This window comes from Balaenoptera ricei, chromosome 8 (assembly GCF_028023285.1).
Source record: "Balaenoptera ricei isolate mBalRic1 chromosome 8, mBalRic1.hap2, whole genome shotgun sequence".
NCBI lineage: Eukaryota > Metazoa > Chordata > Mammalia > Artiodactyla > Balaenopteridae > Balaenoptera > Balaenoptera ricei.
In genome coordinates this window covers 109,154,191-109,181,523 of record NC_082646.1, presented here as the reverse complement: position 1 = coordinate 109,181,523, position 27,333 = coordinate 109,154,191, and the positions used below count along the sequence as shown (strand labels likewise).

Sequence of the window (27,333 nt, the reverse complement as noted above, 5' to 3'; positions counted from 1 at the left end):
TGGCTGGCTGGCTGCCGCCGATAAGCCCCAAATCCAATTTTAGTCATTTGATTCCTTTTCTGTGCCCGGTGCTTCGTCAGAGCCGCAAATGCAGCAAAATTAACTAAGCTTCACTTTCTTTTTGTGTCTGTGGCCTCTCTTACAGATATGCCTAGGAGCAGTGAGAATCATAAAGGTAGAAAGAGAAAAGAAAACCAAAGAATTGCTTAATGAAACCTTTTTTTGTTTTTTGTTTTTTCCTGAAATGAAACTGTCTCCCAAACTATCACATTTAGTTAGGGCTGAAAATTCTCAGTGAGAAGATCGTCCTAGGCCATGTGATCTTCAGAAGGTCATTCAGCTGTAAAATAGAAAACGTAGAGGGGCAGTGCCTGAGGTCAGTGGCTCTGTGCTGACATCAGCGTGAGCTGCCAGGTCTCTTGAACCCACGTCCTACTCCAGTGCTCTTGCCTGTTGCCTCTGAAAACGTTTTGGACACCCTGGATCCAGCTGTAAGATGTTTTTGAGGTGCTTTTCTGGGGAGTGTCACTCATTAGATAAACCTTTGTGTTTTGCTCAAACCTGACATTCTGAAAGCATTGAGGATGTCGATGAAAAAACTAATCGGTAGTCAATCTAGAAAGAAATGGAAAATTTTATTCAAGTCAGACTGAGGGTTATAACCCAGAGACAGCCTCTCACAGAGCTCTGAAAACTGTTCGGAAGAGGTCAAGGGGGAGGCCCAAATATATGTGATTGTTGCAAAGGGGGTGCGTGCAGTCAAGCACACATCTCAGCCGAAGGTTGCTGCTAGTCACGAGGAATGACTTCTCAGTTAATGCTCTTAGTGCCTTTCTAAGTGTGGGAAGGTGCAAGAATGAAATATTTCTCCAGAAGATATAGTATCTCTCTGAGGGTCAGTTCTGTCATTTTTCTGAGGGCACAAAGTACTTCATCCTGATCTTTGCCCTGAATTCCTTTCAGGGTGTGTTGTAAGTCACCGACTACAGTGGCTAATGATTTGATTCTCATTGAACTGGATAGTGGGCAGGATTCTTTATTCTGCAGTCCCTTCCCTTTCGGTTGTAATTTCAACCAATGTTCGGGAGGCATTTCGTGACCAATCTGTCCCACTGCGTTAAGAATGCTCATTCCCAGGTCAGGTGAAGATTTCGTTAATAGGCCACTTAATGTGCTGTTAGTGGACTAGGCCCTGTTAACGGTAGCGAAAAGCCTCTGGACCACCTATCTTAGTAGTCTGTTATGCTCCAGGAAAAGTTTCCTTCTTTTTTTTTTTCTTTAAATTTTTTTTTTTATTATTTATTTTTGGCTGCGTTGGGTCTTTGTTGCTGTGCACAGGCTTTCTCTAGTTGCAGCGAGCAGGGGCTACTCTTTGTTGCAGTGCGCGGGCTTCTCATTGCGGTGGCTTCTCTTATTGTGGAGCATGGGCTCTAGGCATGCAGGCTTCAGTAGTTGTGGCTCGCGGGCTCTAGAGCGCAGGCTCGGTAGTTGTGGCGCACAGGCTTAGTTGCTCCGCGGCATGTGGGATCTTCCCGGGCCAGGGCTCGAACCCATGTCCCCTGCATTGGCGGGTGGCTTCTTAACCACTGCGCCACCAGGAAAGCCCCGAAGGTTCCTTCTTGTTGCTTCTTCCCATATCTAGAGCTATACTATTATAATCGTTGGTCTTATAGAACTATAAGTTTGGTCAATCATTTCAAGTTGGCTAATCATCATTAATTTTATTGGAGGCTTAGTCACACACTTGGTAATGCAAGAAACAGTAATCTTGTAAAATAGGCAGATTACTGGTAATATAGCTAGTGACATTAATAAGATCATAAGTAAGTATTTAAACTAAGAACTTCCATTAGGTTTGGCCCAGTATCGCCCCAGGTCATCTGACCAGTCTGTTCTGGGCCAGTTGCTGTCTTTAAGGGAAATAATATACTGGCGTTGTATGTGAAGTTCACCAAAGATGTCTTCAAGTGCAAGGTGAGTGAGTGGCAGGTCACTGTGACCCCTAACAGGATTGGGAAAGGAGTTACATGGTTGGCTCCAGAAGAAGAAAAATTGATCTTTATGGTTGAGCAGGTATTTCTGTCACTGGGGAGGTCTGGTTAACGCGTAATGCAGATGCGTGATGCACACCAGAGGGGAGGGAGGAGGCCAAATGGGCAGAGAAAAATTTTATGTTTAAATTTTTCTTGTCTTGCCTTAAAATATGAATTTTTATTTCATCAAGGATGTTTTGTTTCTTTTCTCCAGGAATCAGTGGTCTTGGAAGACACAGCTTTCCTTTTGGTTTGGTGGACCTTTTAAAATAATGTTGTATGGTATGATACACTGCCTCTCAGTCCTGTTTTCTGGAATAGAATGTAGTTATGGAATGAGTTTAATAAGGAGAAAAGAGGTGATTTAGGATATGGGAAAGTGGGTGATGCCTAGCTTTAAAAAAAAAAAGGCAAAAGAGGTAGTTCAAGTGGGGAAAGGTATACACTTGGTTGAAATTCAGTGGCCCTCCGTAGGCAGTTCACGCACAGGTTCTGGCTGTCACGTGCTCTGATCCATCTCTGCAGCCCCGGCTTTTTGCTGAGTGCTGGTCTCTGGGGTGTGTGAGACCTCACCGCCTCAGTGCAGTCCATCCAGTCTGTCCCACACTTAACCCTTTTGCTCCTCCCCACCCTGGAATATGCTTCTCCTGCTTTTTTTCTTTGAGTTATTAACAGCAGCTGGCTGGTGCCTCAGGATTATTTCTCACCCTTTGCATTTGCTCAGAAAGCCCTCCTCAGCACTCAGTGGCAACTCAACCCTAGTGAACTGCTTTTGTGCCCACACCTCCTGTCTGCTCCAGGCCCACTGTCCTTGCTTAGACCCTGTAACAGGAGGCACCTGTGGATATCCTTGTGCTTTGGGTGACCCCCCCCCCCATTCTGTATCCCATTGCCAGGGATTTCTCAAATATCCTGACTCCTTTGTTTAAAAGTTTACTGTGGTGTCCTGTAGCTGGAGAATAAAATCCAAACTTGTTTGCATGGTTTATACTTGGGCCCCAGCCTTAATCCTTCAGGGTGGTTCTTTTTTTGTTGCTGTTTTAAAATCATTCCTTTCCCCTAACCAGCAGCAACTAACAGTGAGCTAGTTACACTTGTCCTTGCACTTCTTGAATGAGCTTTGTGTTTTCAGTCTCCAGACCTTTCTTTGTTCCTACACTCTGCTTGGCAGCCTGGTGTCTGCCTTTTTTTTTTTTTTTTCCCCCCCAATAAATTTATTTAATTAATTAATTAATTAATTAATTTTTGGCTGTGTTGGGTCCTTGTTGCTGCACATGGGCTTTCTTTTAGTTGCAGTGAGCAGGGGCTACTCTTTGTTGCGGTGTGTGGGCTTATTGCGGTGGCTTCTCTTGTTGCAGAGCACGGGCTCTTGGCGCGCGGGCTTCAGTAGTTGTGGCACGTGGGCTCAGTAGTTGTGGCACACTGGCTTAGTTGCTCCGCGGCATGTGGGATCTTCCTGGGCCAGGGCTCCAACCTGTGTCCCCTGCACCGGCAGGCGGATTCTTTTTTTTTTTTTTTTTTTTAATTTTATTGCATTTTTATTTATTTATTTATTTTTTTTTTTAATTTTTTTTTTTTTTTTTTTTTTTTATTTTATTTTATTTATGGCTGTGTTGGGTCTTCGTTTCTGTCCGAGGGCTTTCTCCAGTTGTGGCAAGCGGGGGCCACTCTTCATCACGGTGCGCGGGCCTCTCACCACCGCGGCCTCTCTTGTTGCGGAGCACAAGCTCCAGACGCGCAGGCTCAGTAATTGTGGCTCACGGGCCCAGCCGCTCCACGGCATGTGGGATCCTCCCAGACCAGGGCTCGAACCCGTGTCCCCTGCATTGGCAGGCAGACCCTCAACCACTGCGCCACCAGGGAAGCCCTTTAATTTTTTTTATATTTATTTTTGGCTGTGTTGGGTCTTCGTTTCTGTGCGCGGGCTTTCTCTAGTTGCGGCAAGTGGGGGCCACTCTTCATCGCGGTGCGCGGGCCTCTCACTGTCGCGGCCTCTCTCGTTGTGGAGCACAGGCTCCAGACGCGCAGGCTCAGTACTTGTGGCGCACGGGCCTAGTTGCTCCGCGGCATGTGGGATCTTCCCAGACCAGGGCTCGAACCCGTGTCACCTGCATCGGCAGGCAGATTCTCAACCACTGCGCCACCAGGGAAGCCCCGGCAGGCGGATTCTTAACCACTGCACCACCAGGGAAACCCCCTGGCGTCTGCTTTTAAAATACCTCCTTCAAGGCCTAACTTAGAGAGCCAGACAGAATTAGTTTCTTCCTCGTTTAGGTTTCTTCCATAGCACTTCATGCATACACACCTTTATGTCACAGCACTTACCACATTGTGTGTGTTTATTCGTTCAAGTCTGTTAGATTGAATTCCTAGAGGGCATGTCGTGTTCATCTTTGTATCTCCAGTAGTAGAAGAGTGCCTGAGTTTAGCCCCTGGATTTTAGCTTAAATTGGCTTCTTTGCTCTCCTCCTAATGTGATGACAGGGCTCTTTGTAATCAGACTACTGGTTGCCTGAGTCCCTCCACCTATGAGTGGTATAGGGAAAGATAAAAATTACCGTAACATGAAAATAGTCATTAAGGTACTGACCACTTGGAAATTTTGTCCATGCCGGGACATCACAGCTGAACACTAGCTTCTGTCTCCGCCCATCAAATCAACGTTTGTTATTATCACTCTCATTGCTGGTGGATAAAACAGTCACAGTGAGTTGTGAAATGAAATTGTAAATCTTGCAAAAGATGCAAGATATCATGAAGTTTGATGAAAGAAATGTTTGTGGACTATTAAAGTTATACACACATCTCCCCACAGACCCACTACCAGTTGAGAAATGATAGGATAGATGGTACCATGGGCCCTTCAAAATCAGATCATATAAATATCAAAAGACAGAGAGGGCCTTGAAAAGACTGGCAAAGTCCTCAGCTGTATTTGCAAAAGTATACAGTAAAAGTCGAAGGAGTGAATTGTGCTTTATGGTGCTATCTTAAAGGGTTTTGGAAAAATTATGCCAAAACTCCCTACTTGATTTCCTTTATATGTACATAGTTACTTTGATAATCTAAATTATGTTACATGTAAAGACATAAATCTGTTTCATTTTTCAAGATAAAGTTTCATTTACACTTTGTTTTTACTACACACTGTGAAAATTTGGTCCCTTAAGGGGCCTTACTTCTTTTTTTAAAAAAATGAATAAACTTAACTTTTTTAGAGCAGTTTTAGATTCACAGCCAAATTGGGCAGAAAGTACAGAGTTCCCATTATACCCCCCCTCCCCCCACAGCCTCTCTCACTGTTGACATCATTCTTCTCCTGCAGTGGTACATTTGTTAAGTCCATGAACCTACACTGACACATCATCACCCAAAGTCCACTCTTGGCGGTGTACCTTGTACAGGTTTGGACAAATGTATAATGATGTGTACTGTATCCACCACTGTAGGATCCTGCAGAATAGCCTCATGGCCCAAAAAGTCCTCTGTCCTCTGCCGATTTATCCCTCCCTCCCCTCAAACCCTGATCTTTTTAGTGTCTCCATAGTTTTGCCTTTTCTAGAATGTCATATGGTTGGAATCATACAGTATAACCTTTTCAGATTGTCTTCTTTCATTTAATAATATGCATTTAAGTTTGCTCCGTGTCTTTTCATGGCTTGATAGCATATTTTGTTTTAGTGCTGAATCATATTCCATTGTATGGGCGTACCACAGTTTATCCATTTGCCTGCTGAAGGATATCTTTTTTTTTTTTTAAGTCTTTATTGAATTTGTTACAATATTGCTTCTGTTTTATGTTTTGGTTTTTTGGCCCCGAGGCATGTGGGATCTTAGCTCCCCAACAAGGGATCAAATACGTACCCCCTGCATTGGAAGGTGAAGTCTTAACCACTGGACCACCAGAGAAGTCCCTGAAGGATATCTTGATTGCGTCCAAGTTTTGACAGTTACGAATACAGCTGTTGTGAACATCTGTGTGCAGGTTTTTCTCTGGACATGTTTTCAGTTCATTTGGGTAAATACCAACAAGCCCAGGTGCTGGATTATATGGTAAGAGTATGTTTAGTTTGGTAAGAAACTGCCAAACCATCTTCCAAAGTGGCTGCACCATTTTGCATCGCCACCAGCAATGAATGAGAGTTCCTGTTGCTCCACATCCTCACCAGCATTTGGTGTTGTCAGTGGTCTGGATTTTGGCCATTCTAGTAGGTGTGTAGTGGTATCTTGTTTTAATTTGTGATTCTCTAATGGCAAATGATGTTGAGCATCTTTTCCTATGCTTACTTGCCATCTATCTTCCTTGCTCAGGTGATTGCTTGGATCTTCCGCCCATTTTTAATCAGGTTGTTTTCTTATTGTTGAATTTCAAGAGTTCTTTGAATATTTTGGATAATAGTCCTTTATCAGATGTCTGTTGCAAATATTTCCTTCCAATTTGTGGCTTGCTTTGCGTTCTCTTGATAGTGTCTTTTGCAGAGGAGAATTTTTTAATGTTAATGAAGTCCAGCTTATCAGTTATTTCTTTCATGGATCATGTCTCTGGAGTTGTATCTAAAACATCATCACCATACCCAAGGTCAACTAGATTTTCTTTAATGTTATGTTCTAGTTTTATAGTTTTGCATCTTACATTTAGGTCAATGATCCATTTTGAGTTAATTTTTGTGAAGGTATAAGGTCTGTGTCTAGATTTAATTTTTTTGTCTGGGGCTGTCCAGTCCTTCCAGCACCATTTGTTGAAAAGACGATCCTTTCTCCACAGTTATTGTTTTTGCTCTTTGTCAAGATCAGTTGACTGTATTGATGTGGGTCTGTTTCTGGCCTCTGCATTCTGTTCCATTGATTTATTTGTCTTTTTTTTTTTTTCTTTTGGCCAGTATCACGCTATCTTGATTCCTGTAGCTTTATAGTAAGTCTTGAAATCTGTACGATCAGTCCTCAGACTTTGTTGTTCTTCAGTATTGAGTTGGCTATTCTAGGTCTTTTGCTTCTCCATGTAACTTTAGAATCAGTTTGTTGATATGAGCAAAATAACTTGCTGGGATTTTTATTGGGATTTCATTGAATCTATAAATCCAGTAGGGAAGAACTGACATCTTGACAATATTGAGTCTTCCTATTCACAAACATGGAATATCTCTCCATTTATTTAGTTCTTTGATATCTTTCGTTAGAATTTTGTAGTTTTCCTCATATAGATCTTGTACATATTTTGTTAGATTTATACCTCAATATTTAATTTGGGGGGGTGCTAATGTAAATGGTAACACGTCTTTAATTTCATTGTCTACTTGTTCATTGCTGGTATACAGGAAAGCAACTGATTTTTGAATATTAACCTTGTATCGCATAACCTTGCTATAATTGCTTATTAACTCCAGGAGTTTTTTTCTTCAGTTTAGTCTCTTGGCTTGCTCATCTCTGACCCTTATGCCCACGGTCTCCTTCCCGGTTTTCCTCTCTGGCGGAGCCTGGCAGTCAGCCTAGACTCCCTCCATGATCTCACCATCCTCTGTCCGCTGGCAGGGAATCTTGTACTGCCCTAGGACAACCCTCATCTTTAGCTTTGCATTAGCCCATCTTGCATCCACAACCAGACTGCCATCTCCCTGTAAATCAACATTCACTCATCTCATTGTGCCTAGTACTTTTTTTTGTTGAATATCACAGAAGTCCAGGGCCTGGTGATGAAACAATAAAAACATAAGGCCCAGGAGGTCCATGTGGGCTAGAAGGGATGTGGGGCACTTTGTGGAGAAAGTGGGAGCATCCCTGAACTCTGAAATGTGGAAGGACCTTTCAGGTGGGAAGAGGAGGCAGAGGTGTGCTGTGTCCCAAGGATGCTAAGGTTGGTGGCTTGAAATGGGTATTCTAGAAATACTTTCTGAGGGACATTTGGTAATGTCCAGACACATTTTTGATTGTCACGATGTCGTGGTGGTGGTGGTGGTGTTACTGGCATCTAGTGGGTAGAGGGCAGGGATACTGCTCAACATCCCACAGTGCACAGGACAGCACTTCCCTCTCCGTGCCCTGAACGTGGACGGTGCTGAGGTTGAGCAGCCTGGAGCAGAGGACTGAAGCCCGAGCTTTTCTCTGTCCCGCACACTCTTTTTTTTTTTTTTTTTTTTTTTAAATAAATGTATTTATTTATTTTTGGCTGTGTTGGGTCTTCGTTTCTGTGCAAGGGCTTTCTCTAGTTGCGGCGAGCGGGGGCTACTCTTCGTTGCGGTTCGTGGGCTTCTCATTGCGGTGGCTTCTCTTGTTGCAGAGCACGGGCTCTAGGCGCGTGGGCTTCAGCAGTTGCAGCATGCGGGCTTCAGTAGTTGTGGCATGCAGGCTCAGTAGTTGTGGCTCACAGGCTCTAGAGCACAGGCTCAGTAGTTGTGGCACATGGGCTCAGTTGCTCTGCGGCATGTGGGATCTTCCCAGACCAGGGCTCGAACCCATGTGCCCCGCATTGGCAGGCAGATTCTTAACCACTGCGCCACCAGGGAAGCTCTGTCCCACACACTCTTAAAGATTAACCTTTGCTTTGCAGTTGGTAATGATAATAAGCAACTGACATTATCTTCTGTAATCTTCACAGACCCCTACTAGATACTGTTACACCATTTTACAGAGTAATTTGCCCAAGACCATGCAGCTGTCTGCAGAGCCAGCAACCCACCTGGGACAAAGCCTGTTCTCATAACTGTGCCTGCAGACTTGGTGTTGAGAGAGCTGGGAGTTAAGACACCTGTTCCTGATTACTGTGTATTGATGCTGTCATTTTACTCAAGTGCTTTTTTCCCCCTGAGCTGTGGTCGTTTCAAGTTGAATTTTAGATGGTTAGAAGAAATTTTGCAAAAATCTCCTTTTTTCTTGTTTGTGCTCTAAATTCAGTAGCTCTTTTGATATTACGCTTCTATTTTCCGTGCAGGCCCTGAACCTTAAGGAGACTGAGTCCTGTGTGTGCTGGGCTTTGCGCCATGTTACTTGCGGACAGTTTGCAGAGGTTTCAGTGACTTTTTTGGTTTTCAGCAAAGTACAGTTGGTTCGGTGCAGACCAGAAACTTCCCATCTCAGTTTAGCAGGTGAAAACCTTTGTGCTAAAGGCTTCTCTGGAGCAGGCAGTGTCTCAGGTTTCTCGTTGTCTGAGCTGACTCACCTAGATGGACTCCTTTTCCAAATGGTTAAAAATACCTACATGTTTTTGATGGATGAATGGATGAGCAGAGTGTGGCATATACCTGCAATCAGATGTTATTCAGCTGTGATAAAAAGGAGAGTCTGACACGTTACAACATGGCTGAACCTGGAGGACGTTCTGCTAAGTGAAATAAGCCAGTCACAAAAAGACAAATATTGTATGATGTCACTGCTGTGAGGTCCTTAGAGAAGGCAAATTCATAGGGACACAGTAGCCTGGTGGGTGCCCGGGGCTGGAGGATGGGGAACGGAGAGTTAGTGTTTAAAGGGCACAGAGTGTCAGCTTTATGAGATGAACAGTTCTGGAGGTAGAAGATGGTGATGGTTGCACAAGAATGTGAATGTACTTAATGCCACTGAACTGTACACTTACAGATGTTTAAGATGGCAAATTGTATGTTATGTGTGTTTCACCTCAACTTAAATATGGGGAAAAAAAGTAATCTAGAGGTTTGACGTGAGGAATGGCATATTTCAAGACCATGGGCACTTCACTAACTTGTTGTATCACTACAGCATGCATTTTCCCCATGTAGAATGCTGTAGAATAAAACAGAAATAACCTCGTTAAGACTTGGTAAGTCTGCAAATAAAGGATACAAACCATTTGTAAAGCTACTTGTATTAAATACATGTTGCTAAAATTAAAACTGTGTTATACAGTAAACTACTATCTAGTGAAGTGATTTTACTCCAAAACTTAAAAAATTGTTTCTGTGGGGCAGAGAGAGTCCACACAATAGTGCAGAGGCTCTCTCCCCTGCATTCACTTTATCACGTGTAGTTAAAATTACCAACTACTGGGCTTCCCTGGTGGCGCAGTGGTTGAGAGTCTGCCTGCCAGTGCAGGGGACACGGGTTCGAGCCCTGGTCTGGGAGGATCCCACATGCCGCGGAGCAACTAGGCCTGTGAGCCACAATTACTGAGCCTGCGCGTCTGGAGCCTGTGCTCCGCAACAAGAGAGGCCACGATAGTGAGAGGCCCGCGCACCGCGATGAAGAGTGGCCCCCGCTTGCCACAACTAGAGAAAGCCCTCGCACAGAAATGAAGACCCAACACAGCCATAAATAAATAAATAAATTAAAAAAAAAATTTTACCAACTACTTCCTGTCACACACTGAGTACTTGAAGCACAGGGTGTGACATTCCCAAGTGCCCAGGACCTGCTCCGTGTAGACCAGCTTCCTGCTGCCGTGTTAAAGTGACACACAACACAGCATGAATGGACCACATCTACTGGACTGTTCGGCCTTATCATTGACTCGGATTTGACCTCCTTTCTACACATGGAGTATATTTTCAATCTATGAGAACTTTTCAGAGCAAGCAAACTTGAATGATAGTTTTTATAGCCAACACCTGCCAGTAGCATTCAGTGTTTTTCGCAAGGTGGGTGAACAGTCTGGGAGGATTTGTGAAGCGGCCAGGAACCAAGATGGCATCTTGCGCTGCGGCTTCGTGGTTGGAGAGGGAGTGATGAGGGAAGCGCCGTGTCGTGGTCCCACCCTGAGGACTGAGCCGTAGCAGGTGGGGAGCTGGAAGGATAGTTTTTACAGTTGCTGTGGCCCAGCCACCTTCCTTTGCTTCCCCGCGTTATGGTTGAGTACTCTCTGTATTTGAGTGGGGAGCCCTCTTGCCACCTCTGGCCTCCTGGGTAAAGTACAGCCGTGCCATAAATGGTGAGCTGATAGACCTTTAAGTCAGGAGTGTTTCCTCATTTGCCTCATGGCGGGGAAATGTTCATTTTTTTCTTCCTCCTTGAAAATCTCCACTGCCATTAAGTCTGGAAATAAACTGTACTTTATCCCAAATGTGAGGGTAACCTGTTTGAAGTGTAGTGACCTGTTAGCAAGTTAAGAGGATCTTGATTGATTTTGTGCCTTACCAGGGTTTTGGGGTTTGTCCTGTGTTTAGGTAGCATGTAAATTTCCCCGAGATGCTTCATTGTCTAACACAGTCGACTTTTGTTGGAAAGGATTATGCTTCAGGTTCTGGAACAGTGGGGCTAACGTAGAAAAAGATGAGTTGAAGGAGGAGAGAATCAAATTGCCTAAACCTAGAACTGCCTCTAAAGTTGAAGGTTGGAAAAGTCACCAAGAAACAAATTGATCATTATTATTATAGATTGATATCATTGAAAAACATTTTGTCTTTTTAAAGGGCTCAGTCAGGCAGTTCAGGGCTGAAAATGAGGCCCGGGCCTAAAAACGTACACAGGGTATTATCTGTTATGTGACTAGAGGAAAGAAATTAGCAGGAAAGTTTCAATTAACTGGAGCCCAAGTTACTAAACATTTTCCTTAATTTTTTTTTTAAATTTTTTTATTTTTTTAAATTTAATTTTATTTATTTATTTATTTATGGCTGTGTTGGGTCTTCGTTTCTGTGTGAGGGCTTCCTCCAGTTGCGGCAAGCGGGGGCCACTCTTCATCGCGGTGCGCGGGCCCCCCACCATCGCGGCCTCTCCCGTTGCGGAGCACAGGCTCCAGACGCGCAGGCTCAGCAATTGTGGCTCACGTGCCCAGTCGCTCCGCGGCATGTGGGATCCTCCCAGACCAGGGCCCGAACCCATGTCCCCTGCACTGGCAGGCAGACTCCCAACCACTGCGCCACCAGGGAAGCCCTCCTTAATTTTTTTTTTAAGAGAAAGTGTGAAAATAAGAAAAAGATGAAGAGTGGCCCCCGCTCTCCGCAACTGGAGAAAGCCCCCGCACAGAAACGGAGACCCAACACAGCCAAAAATAAATATAAATAAATAAATTAATTTAAAAAAATAAATAAATAAAAAGCAATATTACTTTAAGCATTAAGAACATTCCCTGGCCCGCCTTGGAAGCCGTTCACATCTGAGTTCCTCTGTGTGTGTCTTAACCTCCCTAGCGCTCTGTAGTGATATTTCATGTTCAGAATAAGGGCCCCAGGCCAGGGAGGGGCTTGAAACGTGAATGGGTACATCACATTTGCCACCCCGTATTTAAGGCAGGAACGGAGGGAGGTACAAAGAGTTTTTAGATTTTCCACAAGAGTGTTTTATTTGTTAGCCTCTCATTATCTTGTGGTTAGGATGGTACTTCATACCGACCTGATGATTAACCAGGAAGTCAGTTGAGTGGGATAGCTCCCTCCTTGAGCATTCATTCCTTTTATTTGTGAAGGGATTACACAGGACAGTTGGAAAAAAACAAGGGTTATTTTTGCTCATTTTGTTAAAGAAAAAAAATCTTTGAGTAGATAATCAGTGTACTGGCTTTAAGATTCAAACATTACGAAAGGGTGTCTTTCTCCCATCTCTGACCCCGGCGCCTCTCCCTAGAAGCAAGCACTTCCAGAGAGATGTCATGCATATATTAGTATGTGTGGGTGTATTCGTTTCTTCAGCAAACACTGAGAGCTGCAATGCGCTAGGCCCTGTGCGAGGGGCTGAGAATGTGTAGCTTCCCCTCCCTCTTTAATACTTAACAGTAGATCACTTTTTTTTTTTTAAACATCTTTATTGGAGTATAATTGCTTTATAATGGTGTGTTAGTTTCTGCTCCGTAACAAAGTGAATTAGTTATACATATACATATGTTCCCATATCTCTTCCCTCTTGCGTCTCCCTCCCTCCCACCCTCCCTATCCCACCCCTCTAGGTGGTCTCAAAGCACAGAGCTGATCTCCCTGTGCTACGCGGCTGCTTCCCACTAGCTATTTTACATTTGGTAGTGTATATATGTCCACGCCACTCTCTCACCCTGTCACATCTTACCCCTCCGCCTCCCCATATCCTCAAGTCCATTCTCTAGTAGGTCTGTGTCTTTATTCCCGTCTTGCCACTAGGTTCTTCATGACCTTTTTTTTTTTTTTCCTTAGATTCCATATATATGTGTTAGCATACTGTACTTGTTTTTCTCTTTCTGACTTACTTCACTCTGTATGACAGACTCTAACTCCATCCACCTCACTACCAATATGTCCATTTCATTTCTTTTTATGGCTGAGTAATATTCCATTGTATATATGTGCCACATCTTCTTTATCCATTCATCCGATGATGGACACTTAGGTTGCTTCCATGTCCTGGCTATTGTAAATAGAGCTGCAATGAACATTTTGGTACATGGCCATCATCAAAAAATCTAGAAACAATAAATGCTGGAGAGGGTGTGGAGAAAAGGGAACACTCTTGCACTGTTGGTGGGAATGTAAATTGATACAGCCACTATGGAGAACAGTATGGAGGTTCCTTAAAAAACTAAAAATAGAACTACCATACGACCCAGCAATCCCACTACTAGATCCCTTTTTTTGCACTAAAAGCAGCACTGTGTCTTGGAGATTGTTTTATATTGGTATTTATTGAGCTACCTTATTCTTTTGAATAGCCATATAGTGTTATATTTTAATTGAAATATCATTTTGATCTTTTCAGGACAGTTTGAATACTAGAATTTCTGCTTTGTTAAGTTAATCACGGTAATAAAAGATTCCATTCATTAAGTGCTCACTCTTGCCAGGTACTACGCTGACTGTGCTTATCTCATTTAACCCCAGGCAAGGAGCCTCAGGGAGAGGAATTCTTAACCCCTGGGGCCCAGAGAGGCTGAGTAGCTTGCCAGGAGTTAGTGTTAATAAGTGGTGACTCCTGTCTAGTTCTAACACAGTATGATGGTTATTTCAGCTAGTCACTCAGGTATGCACTTCAGTTTAGGCAGAGATTACATACACCTTTCTCTATTTTTGCCCAGATTTTTTGTAATAAGCAGTTCTCTACAATAGCACCTATTGCTTGCAAGGTATGTGCAAAAGTATCCTGAGAGTATGATGTCTGGCAAGGCCTTCAAATGACCTTGAGCGTGTTGACGAGTCCTATATTTTAGGTAAGTAGTAAAGTCAAGTGGCATCTCTACGCTGAGGTCCAGTCGGTGCTCCCATGGGTCGGAAACCTCCGCAGGTAGGCATCCTGCCACAGTCCAGGGCCGAGTGACATTCGTATGGACGAGTCATGTGGAGAAGGCAGGGTCGCCCCAGGGGTCTGACCTTTTCAGGGACCCTGTTTTACTGATGAGAGCTGCAAACAGACCTGGTTTGTGAGTCACCCTTTGTCCGTTTTGGACTGTGAATAAGGGTGAGTAGGATTCTGTAGGGTGTACACACGATGGCAGGTAATTAATGCCTGAAGTTATGGTTGTGGCCTTTTACTGCTTTCCCCTGCACATAGGCTACTGGAAATTTCATCTCTTCCGAGTCTTCCTCCCTTAGTTTTCCTGCATTGCGTTTGGCCTGCCAGCGCAGGGGTGGAATTCAGGATGCTGCACTAAAGAGTACCGTGGAAGCCACCCGGTTCAGAGATGTTCACAACTACTGAAGCATAATTTTAAAACTTTGACAAGTCCAGAGATTATGAACAGCACGGAAGTGAGCCAATCGGCAGGAGGAGGGCAAAGGGCACGGGAGGCCGGTGTTGGCAAACCTTCCCTCCCCAGGCTTTATTCTGGAACCTTTTCTCGTGACGGTTTTGACAATGGCCTGGATGCCTGGATGGTGGCAGGTGCCTGGGCTGTGGAAACCAGGTAATGGGAGAGCGGAGGAGAAGGCGGTGGGCGGTGTGTGTGTGTGTGTGTGTGTGTGTGTGTGTGTGTGTGTGTGTGAGTGAGCCCTCCCTGACAGGCCTCAAACTGGGGGGCTGCGGGCGTAGGCCACAAAAAGCTAACGTGGGGAGGAGAAAAAGAAGTGTATGGCCAGGACCAGAGGGAAGCACCTTTGGTCGTGCTGGTGGGGGACAGGTGCCACCTCCAAATAGAGTTACAGGTAGGTGTGGGAAGCTGGAAACCCAGTGTGACATGGAGGTTTCCTGAAACTCGGTAACTTCTCTCATTCCAAAGTCCTTAGTAATGCTTCTTCTTTTTCCAGATCCTAAAATCAGAGGCATCTTTTTGAGGGCTTGATTTCTCCTAGGGTCTAGCAGTTTCATTGGAAGTGTTCACTGCTTGGGAGCAGATTTTAATCAAATGGTGATTGCCATGGATCATACACACGGAGCTTAATATTAAGAGGACGGTCATTCATAGGTTCAAATAAATCAATGAATGGTCGATTTAATAAACTACTTAAGGCAAGTTATCACTGGTTTAGAAAGGAAAAAAACAGCATTATTGAGACGTAATTCACGTAATACAAACTTCACCCTTTTAAATGGTACAGTTCAGTGTTTTTTAATATTTTTACAGAGTTACACAGCAATCACTGCTGTTTTTTCAGAACAGTTTCATCACCTCAAAATGAAACCCTGTACCATTAGCATTCTCTTCCCATTCTCCCCTGCCTAGCTCCTGACAACCACTGATCTACTTAATTTTTATGGATTTGTCTCTTCTGGACGTTTCATATAGATGGACTCATACAACATGTATGGCCTTTTGTGACCAGTTTCTTTCACTTAGCATCATGTTTTCTAGGTTCATCCGTGTTGTAGCATGTATTGGTACTTCATTCCTTTTTACGGCTGAATAATATTTCATTGCTTGATATACCACAGTTTGTTTATTCACTCATTAATTGATGGACATTTGGATTCTTTCCCTTTTTTGGCTATTATAAACATTTGTGTTCAGTGTTTGTGAGGACATATGTTTTCATTTCTCTTGGGTATATGTCTAGGAGTGAAATTGCTGGGTCATTTGGTAACTCAACATTTAACTTTTTGAAGATGTCACTGATCTTTTGAGCCCTCTGTCAGAGGATCTCCACAGACCCCAACAAATATCCCTATTGAGTTTGAGAGGATATTGGACAAGATTATTGTTGCTTTGACCCATTGTGATCTTTTTACCAGCGCCTTTTTTCCCCTTGCTACCAGTGATCTTGGTTTTATACATATACTAAATTGCCAACTGATTTTTGAGAAGAGTTCATTATAGTATATGCTGGTGATTGTGTATTAGATGCCATAAAGTTTTATGTGAAACAACCTCTCTTTATTAAAAATTACAAACATTTATAAAGTAGTAAAGAATAAAATTTTGAAAATAATAAAATAGCTTTATCAAATCTGAACATTTGGCTTTGGGTTCCCTTCTTTTGCCCAGAGGTAACCACCATTTTGCATTGGTGTTAAAATTCTGTTTCATTCTGAAATAAGATTCTGATCTTTAGAACAGAATTTTGAAGTCTTTTATAACCTGTGTATTTGGTCTGAGTGCTGAAACATTAGAGCATTTTTTGCGACAGGTGTACTTGTAGTAGGGTGGTTCACGTATGGGGGGTTAATAATCCTGTGAGTCATGGAACATTTGGTTCATGTTTGACTGTAGGTAACCAATTGTCATCTAGGTTTCTATTTTAAGAAGACCTTTCACACCAGGAAGGCGTGATGATATTTCCTGCTGCGAGGAACTTTGAGAGACAGTAGCATCAAATGCCAGATCTTAGTTTCGTGGAGTGGTTTTTGTTTTGAAATGATTTTGTGGAATTTGTCAGGGTTCTTTAAAAATTAATTGCAATCGGGCTTCCCTGGTGGCACAGTGGTTGGGAATCCACCTGCCAATGCAGGGGACACGGGTTCGAGCCCTGGTCCGGGAGGATCCCACATGCTGCGGAACAACTAAGCCCTTGCACCACAACTACTGAGCCTGAGCTCTAGAGCCTTCGAGCCACAGCTATTGAAGCCCGCGTGCCTAGAGCCCGTGCTCCGCAACAGGAGAGGCCACCGCAGTGAGAAGCCCGCGCACAGCAATGAAGACCCAACGCAGCCATAAACAAACAAACAAACAAATAAGTAAATAGAAAATCTCTTAAAAATATAAATAAAATTAATTGCAATCAATATGATGCCAACTGTGACACAGTTTCTTTGACTGCAAGATGTAAAATAGATAATCTAAAATTTTAGTTGATCAGGTCTAGATCAACTAAAATTTTAGATTTGCTATTTTACATCTTCCAGTTTTCTTTTCTCCTCTTAATGATTAGTGCAGTAAATTGTATGGCTTCATTTGAGGCAGGTAATGAATTGACATTTATCAGTTTGGGGGGAAGTTACTTAGCATAGAATCACTAAGGCATATCATCAAGAAATCCATTTAAATAAAGTTGCTAACTTTCAGTATGTTTCATAGTTTATTTTCGTTAACTATTTTTCCCATATTGATGTACTTACAAATATTCCCTTTGCAATAATTTTTTGACTTTAAAATATTTCATGCCATTTGTTAACTTTATATCTTGAAGCATTAAAAAATTTCATTATCTTCACTAGCAGTTTAATGTTTTAAAAAATTATATTTTTGATAATATCAAGTTTTAATTGATTAAAAAACAGGTCAATTGAGATATGAGACAGGAGTTCTGACACTACTGACAGGTGAAGAGTGAACCAGTGTGGCTCTGTTTTAGGACACTTTGGCAGTAAGCATCAAGAAATTTTAAAATGGTAGTGCCCCTTGGTCCAGAAAACCCAGCTTTAAAGGATCTCCTCAGATTGTGCATAAAGATTGAGATATAGGTATACATTTTATAGAGTTGTGTGTAGAAGTAAAAAATAATGGGAGGGCTTCCCTGGTGGCGCAGTGGTTGAGGATCTGCCTGCTAATGCAGGGGACACGGGTTCGCGCCCTGGTCTGGGAAGATCCCACATGCCGCGGAGCAACTGGACCCGTGAGCCACAACTACTGAGCCTGCGCGTCTGGAGCCTGTGCTCCGCAACAAGAGAGGCCACGATAGTGAGAGGCCCGCGCACTGCGATGAAGAGTGGCCCCCGCTTGCCGCGATTAGAGAAAGCCCTAGCACAGAAACGAAGACCCAACATAGCAATCAAGCAATCAATCAATCAATAAATTAAAAAAAAAAACTTTAAAAAAAAAAAAAATAATGGGAAAACTCTAGCATTAGGCAGTTGGTTAAACCATGCTGTATCTTTAAGGTGAAATTCCGTGCACAATTAAAAATGATGTTTTTGATGCTGAATTGATGGAAAATGCTCATAATATAAGTAGAAAAGGAACTTTGTAGAGCAGTATATTGCCATGATCCCAATTTTAATAAAAAGAAAGAAATTGGGAAAAGGAGCTTAGGAAAATGACAAGAAAAATATATACTACAGTGTTCAAAGTGGTTATATTTGAATAATAGAATTTGGGTAAGTAGTTGTCTTTTTTATTTTGGGGGTCTTTCAGATTCACGTACACACAACTTTTTGGAACCTGGATTTGAAAATCTGAAAGTCAAACAATTTAATACACGTTAAAGCAGCCTACTTTAGTTGCTTCAACAACTGATAAACTTAATTGAGTTTTAAAAAATATGCCAGGTCACCCAGGTTCTTCGTCACTTGTGGTGTGTAGGTGATCTTGAATGTGCCAAAAGCAACACAGCACTACCAAGCAACTGCTTTGTGGCTCTGTTTTCACAAATTCATTTTCTTTAGCAGATAAACCAGTTAGCGTTTTGGTTCTTCATTTTGGAGTTGGTTCTTTGTTTTGTTTTTGCATGGTTTTTTTTTTCAAATATCCTTTATGTTCTATGTGTGTTGTCATTTGATGAGTCAAATTATTCTCAATTGTAAGTTAATTCTTGATAAGCTGTGTATCAAGAGAAATTGAAATTATGATTTTCGCATCTGATCAGCAGTCTGTAAAAGCAGCTCTGTATTCTGCTCGTTATTCCATTGGTACTGTTTGAGGGACCTGTGGGGTGACGATTAGGGACGCACACTCAGCTGGATCCCTAGGGCACTGTAGAATTCCCGCCAGCAGTGACTTCTCTTTTCAGTGTCCTACCTGCCATGGCTTGCTTACATATGTTGAATATGAAATAAATATGTTATTCTCATCTTATTTGATATTTTGCTTATGTGAGTATCTCTGTGCCTCCTAAATTTAATTATGACATGTATGTTTATTATAAAGATCTTCTGGGCTTCCCTGGTGGCGCAGTGGTTGAGAGTCTGCCTGCCAATGCAGGAGACATGGGTTCGGGCCCTGGTCTGGGAGGATCCCACATGCCGCGGAGCAACTGGGCCCGTGAGCCACAATTGCTGAGCCTGCGCGTCTGGAGCCTGTGCTCCGCAACAAGAGAGGCCGCGATGGTGAGAGGCCCGCGCACCGTGAGTGGTGAGAGTGGCCCCCGCTTGCCACAGCTGGAGAGGGCCCTCGCAGAGAGGCGAAGACCCAACACAGCCATAGATAAAATAAATAAATAAATAATAATTAAAAAAAAAAAAAAGATCTTCTGCCACATGTTAAAAAGGTTGAAGTTTCAGACTTCTTTGGAATCCTTGAGCGTTCCTGGGGTTTTACTTGGAAGGATATTCTTGACAAATGCCATGGTAAATTGGCTGTTGTGTTTCTGCTGTCGTTTCTGTGGCATATCTTCCCATCGTATCTTCTTCCTAGTCGTATTATTTAGCTCGTTGGTGTCTGACTTTTTTCTAGGTGGTTTCTGACAGTTTGGGTCATCTGTGACAATGACATTGTTTTATTTATTTTGATTGTTACTTAAAAATCATCCATGTTTTACTTCTTCCCACTAGGGCCTATTGGGCGACCGGCTGCAGATAATACAAGAGATGAAGGATTTCCAGGTTGTGGGCTTGTTTGTGGCCAAGCCGGCCTGCTTTCCTTCTTTGGGACTGTGGGGATAAACTGAATCGAGTTACACAGCTTAGAACAGTAGTTCATCTGTTTGCTCTCGCCGTGGACTGAGCTTTTGAGAGTATGTGACAGGAAGGAAAACTAGGGCTTTTAACTGATGTCATGCCTGTCCTGTTGCTTGGTAGCCAGAAGCCCGTGCTGGCTGTGCCTGGACGTGGCAGGCCCTTGTGACAAGCCGTGCACTTGGGGCGCGGGCCTGAGTGGAGGGGAAAGGAGAAGGCTGTCCGGGCCCTTCTGTTTCTGTGCTTTCCTGCTCCCCGTGTCTTCCTGAGCTGGGGGGACAGCTAGCTTGCTTCCTGGGAAAGTAGGTCCTTACTCTTGCAGAGCTTCCAGATGCCATGATTGCTTTTCTTTAAATAAGCTGTTGAAAAATATTCTTTAAAATGACTTTTATTTACGTCTGTGAAACGTTTCTGTAGAAGCACATTCAAGTTTCATTGGTGAAGAAAAATGAGATTTTTTTTTTTTCTTTTCTAAACCATTGAGATATAGTTGACATATCACATAATTCACCTGCTTAAATTGTAGGATTCAGTGGTTTTTAGTATATGGGTTTTTTTTTTTTGGCTGTGCAGCATGTGGGATCTTAGGGTCCCCCACCAGGGATTGAACCCGCGTCCCCTGCATTGGAAGCTCAGAGTCTTAACCAGTGGACCGCCAGGGAAGTCCCAGCATATGGTTTTTAATATATCCACAGGTATGTGCAGCCATCGCCACAATCAATTTTAGAACAATTTCATACCTCAAAAGGAGACCCTGTCCCCTTTAGTCCCCTTCTGCCCTAGCCCTAGGCACCCACTCTGTAGATTTCCTCGTTCTGGACATTTCATATGAATGGAATCATTTAATATCTGGTCTTTTGTTCTGGCTTCTTTCACTGAGCATGTTTTTAGGGTTCATCCATGTTGTAGCATGTGTCAGGACTTCATTCCTTTTTTAAAAATTGTGGTAAAATATGCGTGACATAAAATTTACCATTTTAACCATATTTAAGTGTATGGTTTAGTGGCATTAAGTCGGTCACGTTGTTGTTCAACCATCACCACTGTTCATCGCAAGAATGTTTTCATCTTGCTAAACTGAACCTCTGTGCCCATTAAACCGTAATTCCTCATCCCTGCCGGTAACCCCTCTTTGAATTCATTAGCTCACTCCGAATCTGTTTTAGTTATTTTGTGTGTGTTTCCTGGAATGAGGTATGTCCTTTTGAAGTCTAGCCCTGCTGACAGCTTGATTTTAGCCCTGTGAGACCTGTCTAGAGGCATCTGACCTCCAGAACTGTAAGATAATAAATGTGTGTTCTTTAAAGCCACGAAGTTTGTGGTCGTAAGTGACAGCAGCCACAGGAACAGAGCCATTTGTCTTATGCAAGTTAGTACAGACTTGTCCTGACGTTGGGCTCCTGTGATGGATGGCGGTGCCCGCAGCACCACTGTGTGTCTGGCATGGCACGTGGTGCCCTCCTGCTTGTGTCCCGTCTCTCAGCATGAGGGTTAAAAGCAAGGATTCTGGAGCCAGATGCCGTCTTCCATCGTGGCTCTGCCACTTTCTTGCTTTGTTTCCTCCTCTGTGAGATGGAGGCAGTACTGGCACTGCCCTGTAGGTTGTCCGGAGGATGGAATGACCCCACCCTTGCTGCATGCTCAGGACGTTGCGGCCCCAGGGCTCTGTGACCCTGAGGTCTTACAGTGACTGAATTTAAGTGCTGCTCCTTTACAGAGGAGTGCATTTTTGAGGGTCACAGAGGTTTAGCAGCATGCCCAAGATTACACAGCTAGTAAGTGCAGAACTAGGGTTTGAATCGGCTCCCTGGCTCTGAAGCCTGTGGCTTTTCTTTTACATGATGCCCTCCCCCAGGAGGAGGGGACTGTCCCTTGGGGAGCTTACAGTCTAATTAGAGAGCCAAGGCTGACCGCCAGCCTATCAGAGAACAATGTGAGATGGTCAGTTACCCAATGTAGCAGGGAGGAGTTTGGAGAAGGGAGGTTCCGGGAGAGTGCTGTGGGTCATTGTCATTTTCAGAAAGTCTCCATTGAGCATCCACCATCTGGGGCCGCTGGGCCTTGAGAATTGAAGTTAGACGTGGTCCCTGTCTTCAGGAGCTAGCAGGGAAGACAGCAGAAGATTCTTGAGGAGGTTGGGCTTTGAACTTGGTTTTAAACAGTAGGTAGTTTTTATTTTTTTATAAACTTATTTATTTTATTTATTTATTTTTCGCTGCGTCGGGTCTTCGTTGCTGCGCGCGGGCTTTCTCTAGTTGCGACGAGCGGGGGCTACTCTTCGTTGCGGTGCACGGACTTCTCATTGTGGTGGCTTCTCGTTGCGGAGCACGGGCTCTAGGCGTGCGGGCTTCAGCAGTTGTGGCACACGGGCTTCAGTAGTTGTGGCTCGCGGGCTCTAGAGCGCAGGCTCAGTAGTTGTGGTGCACAGGCTTAGTTGCTCTGCGGCATGTGAGATCTTCCTGGACCAGGGCTCGAACCCGTGTCCCCTGCATTGGCAGGCGGATTCTTAACCACTGTGCCACCAGGGAAGCCCAGTAGGTAGTTTTTAGATGGCAGAGAAGAGTGAGGAGTTTCCAGACTGGAAGAACAGGAGTAAGTGGATGTGGTGACGCTGTATCAGTTACTACTAGGTTTAGCTGCTTATAACAGAGGACCCCAGAGTCACAGTGGTTAAACAATATAGAAATTTATTTCCGTTGTGCATTAAAGAGGTCCAGGAGTAGCCAGGCTGAGCAGGTGTGGCAGCTTCACGGCTTGATGGGGATGCAGACTCCTTTCAACTAACCGCTCTGCTGTTCCTAGGATGTGGCTGTTAATCTCGTGATCTAAGAAGCTGCTAAAGCTCTGGCCACATGTGCTAGTTAGGATCCTGGCAAGAAAACGGAAACACCACTAGGTATTTCAGCAGCCATAGAGGATTTAATATAGGGAAATGGGTGAACAGGCGGTGGAGAACCAAAAAAGCAAAAAGGGAACACAAGTGATTAAAATAAGGAATACTAGGTGGTGCAGGAAGCAGGCTCCCGGGGCTGGGGGACAAGGGAAGAGGTTGGGGTGATCAGAACCTGGAAGCTGAGAGGAGGGACCCACGGAGTTGGGATCCCGACCTCCAAGGAGAGGGCACTGCTTGGCTATTGCTGGGGACCCCGAGGCTGGTGTGGGGTCGCCCAATGAAGTGAGGACGGGAACGGGCGGGTTGCTGCCGCAGCACGCGGGCAGGAGCGGCAGGCAGACACGTCTGCGCCGGAACCTGATGAATGGGAGCAGCTGATAAAGGAGGTTTGTCATCGGCAGAGTCCCAGCCCAGCATCCCAGCAGAACTGGAGTGGGAATTTGGAGCCCAGAGGCAGTAGCTTAGCCCTGACCCACCACTGTCTCCTCGGTCCACACAGCAGGATGGATGGGGAAGAGGGGGCAAGCGCATGAGCATGTCTGACGTTGATTTCCCAAAAGCCACATAGACACTTCCTTGACATGTTATTTGCCAGCACTTGGTCGAACAGGCCCGGCCAGCTGTAGAGGCAGCTGGTAAATAGAGTCCTGACGCATTGCACGTTGCTGCCTGAACACAGCCTAGGTTCTCTAACCCAGGAGGGTGGGGAGTGTCCGCCACAGGGGTGGAACTTTGAGCATTTTTGTGGCACCGTTAATGCAGCAACGTTAACAACCTCCAGATAAAACGTTCTCCCTGTTATCTTTCTTCCTCACACAAAGTGAACTCTGTCTCTTGGACCATTTCTTGGCGGTGCTTGTCACTGTGTGCTCAGGATCCCTGTCTGACTGGGTGTGTGATGATGCAATTTAGGTTTGTATTTAGCCTCACTTCGGGGAACGTAGCTTCACTAAGACTGTCAGTGGATAGAACAGGGAAAGAGGCTGCTGGCTTCTGTGACTGGGGGACGTCGTTCTAGGAAGCTCTGGTCCACCTTGCTGATAACTTTTTCTCCACGAGTTTCACCTATACTGCTGTGTGACATTGATGCATCTGACAGGCAGGTGTAGACTCAGGGTTTGCTGAAGCGTCTGGTTCAGACATTGTCCCATGATTTTGAATTCTGTCTTACAGTTTTATGTCTGCTTTCTTCATTAGAGCGGAAGTTTCTCGAGGGCAGGAACCAGAGCCTGTTTCAGTTTTGTGTTACCCGAGCTTCCAGCATAGTGCTTTGCTTATGTAATAGCTCCTTACACTTTATTGACTTGCTATGAATGGGGTTTGGGGACTCTGAAGTCTACTACAGATGAGGTGCCTCTGGTCTCGAATTCCTGATTGTACAGTATTTTGTGTTCATTTAACTCCAATCCCTGCATTAACTAACCACCCTCTGCATCTAATCATTTCCAACCCAGGCAGGTGATTTGTCCCCGGGGCTATGCTTTCCTGTTTAAACGTCCCCTGTAACTTGTTGCTTGTCTTTGGTAGTCACAGTAGAAGGTTTAGGGTATTGAGAGCTCTGAGAGCTCCAATAATTATTAATTATTAGAGCTCTCAGAGCTCCAGTAATTGTTAATGTTGCAAATTTTTTGAAAAGGCTGTTAGGCAAACCTGGTTAAGAAGGGGTGGATCTTTCCACTTCATAGTGGAAAGTCCTGGAGGAGATGGTTTAAGTATTGCCCCAAGAGTTTAACCTGGCAGTGATGGGTATATGATGGGAATTTTGGATCATACATGAATGTGGGCTGGAAGGGAGGCATCTGGGATTTCCCCCCATTACCAGGGCTGAAGAGGGTCTCCTTGCTCCTTGTCACTCTCTGAGGCAGATGCCACATGCAATTATAAAAACTCCCCCCATCACTAGCCTAGAAGAACAGATCCAGAATTTGCCTGTTTTTTTTTTTTTTTTTTTTTTTTTTAATAAATTTATTTATTTATTTATTCATTTCTGGCTGTGTTGGGTCTTCGTTTCTGTGCGAGGGCTTTCTCTAGTTCTGGCAAGCGGGGGCCACTCTTCATCGCGGTGCGCGGGCCTCTCACTCTCGCGGCCTCTCTTGTTGCGGAGCACAGGCTCCAGACGCGCAGGCTCAGTAGTTGTGGCTCACGGGCCTAGTTGCTCCGCGGCATGTGGGATCCTCCCAGACCAGGGCTCGAACCCGTGTCCCCTGCATTGGCAGGCAGACTCTCAACCATTGCGCCACCAGGGAAGCCCCAGAATTTGCCTGTTTTTAATGTGACTCGTGGAATTGATCTGAGAACTGCGGAGTTAATCATTTATGTTGCTAGTATCCTGAGAGATTAAATGAAGACTTAGATGAGGACAGTTCTTGTGGAATGGGTCCTGACTTCTCATCCACAAGCGATTTAGCTTGCTTCCAAAATACAGATACTTATGGTCCTCTTGTTTCTGGCAGAGGTGGCCTCAGTAACATGCTGTTCCAGTGCTCCTTACCCGACACTCTGGCCACCGTTGGTGACGAGCCTCGGAAGGTGCTCCTGCGGCTGTACGGCGCGATTCTGAAGATGGTGAGTTCCTCGGCTGCTTGGGGATGGGAGGGGCCTGGCCACAGTTCTCCTCCTCTTTCCTAATTACCTGGGAAGAGACTTAAAATACGTTGTTAGTGGTGTTGTAAGAGCTATTTAAATATATTGCTTTTGCTTTAATTGGGCTGCACAACTTGGTTTTTTGTTTATATTCTAAGTAAATTCTGTCTTTACTTATTATTTGTTAGTAAACTAGTACAAATACGCGCAGCTTTATACCCAGAGGAAGTACAATGTTGGTTAAATCTTTAATAGTGCTGGATAATGCTTGGATTTTCCACACACTGAAATTTTCAGCTCAGATTTAGGTTGTAAAATTCAAATGTGGGGAAAGTATTGTTTGTATAGCATCATCAAAAAGGGTTTACAGGATAGTCCCAGTGGAAAAGTATGAGCTCAGTGAAGCTGAATTTATTAACTACCTCCCTTTGAGATTTCTTTAAAACTTTGAATTTGTTAGATTCCTAATCTTTCTAAATTTTTATATTACTTAAATAATTGAATCTTTCAGTTAAAGTACCTTATTTGTTGAATTGTCTTAACCAGTTATAGGATATCCCAAATGTCTGGATTTAAAAAAAAAAACTATACCATGAATTTATCATTTTACTGACCACACATATAAATGTGTGTATGTTTCTGTGGTAGAATTTTGATATCCATTTAAATCTTCCTTGGAAGGGCCCATTTTGATCTTCATGAAACAGAGAATAGTTTTCTGACTCAGTTTTTTTTTTTAAAGACTAATCTCTTTCAGCTCAGTCTAAAAAGCAGGTCATGTCCATATCTGTGATGATTCGATCATATGTTGAGAAATATTAAAGTTAAAATTGGCACTCTGCATATTAACTCATTTAAAAAAATTGTCGTGATGTGACTGAACCTTTTCATTGGGTAATTTTCCCTTAACCCTGTCCAGATGTGAGAGTGGTCAGGGTCTGAGGTTAGGAAAAAGCTAGCGTGTCTGTGGAAACCTGAGGCCACTTTGGCACTAGGTTCACGTGCTGACTGACAGCCGACCCTGCCCCCTGACTGACAGTGGACGAGCAGAACAGGGTCTCTGCTTACCACGCAGTCCAGTGTTTTATTTAATCAAGTTGCAGTTTCAGAACAGTTCTTGAACTACCCAATTAATGTCCTTTTGGGACTTTTAATGAAATCAACCTTCAGCCATCTTTTTCTCTGAGGACCTTCTGTAACAATTAAGTCCCATTTCTGCCCCTTCGTTTCGTGTGCTTTCATTTAAGCAACACTTTAAAAATACTTTAATAGCCAGCTGCTGGAATTGCATGCGATATGAGACTATTGTTTAAATCTGATTTATGGAGCCTTTGTTTCTGTTTCAACTTAAATAGGAGCGTTTTCAGTGTGCGCGGTGCGCTCCTCCTAGGCCGGGGGCAGGCCCTGTGCCCTGAGAGCAGCAGAGCCCTGTGGAGGTGAGGGGGTGCTCTGACGCATGCTGTCCAGGACGCCGGTCACCAGCCACGTGTGGCCCTCATATGCCTGAAAAGTGGCAAGTGCAGCCAAGGAATGGAGTTTTACATTCTACGTAATTTTACGTAATTTACACTGCAGTGGTTACATGGCGCTGGTGGCTGCTGCGTTGGCTGGCACGTGTGCCCTGTTAAGGACAGGTAACTTAGCAACAGCCGGCTGCAGCGCAGGCCGTGACCGCGCGGTTTTCTTTTCCCCTAATAAAGATTCACCGTCAGTAGTTAATATTTTGTCCTTTTTGAAATTTTAGCAGTCTAGAATTATTACCTGATAGTACTTAAGTGCAATAGAAATGTCTGGAAATAGAGTTTGTTTGAACAGAATTCGGTGTCCCTATTTATTTTTAAGGGGAAAAAAAAAGACTATTAGGTAACTCAGTAGAAAAATAGAGAAGAGTTGAAGCCACTTAAAATGGAATTAACTTTTACCAAACGAATGGATCAGAGTATGTTTTACATGCAGTTAATGGGGGAGGAGGGGGCAGCACTCTAGATTTAGCTTCTC

At 43.9% G+C, this 27,333-nt stretch overlaps 1 protein-coding gene across 5 annotated transcripts in view; it reads left to right on the top strand.

The window, feature by feature from the left end:
• CHKA (choline kinase alpha) overlaps nt 1-27,333 on the top strand; it is a 62,708-nt gene that overhangs the window by 1,377 nt on the left and 33,998 nt on the right. For 4 of the 5 annotated variants that reach the window (XM_059932241.1, XM_059932238.1, XM_059932239.1 and 1 more), the window contains exon 2: nt 25,206-25,317. In XM_059932241.1, the coding sequence (XP_059788224.1) occupies nt 25,206-25,317 (112 nt within the window). Of the gene's footprint in view, nt 1-2,247; nt 2,316-25,205; nt 25,318-27,333 lie in introns of all 5 variants that reach the window. The other variant, XM_059932240.1, reaches the window with a different exon arrangement.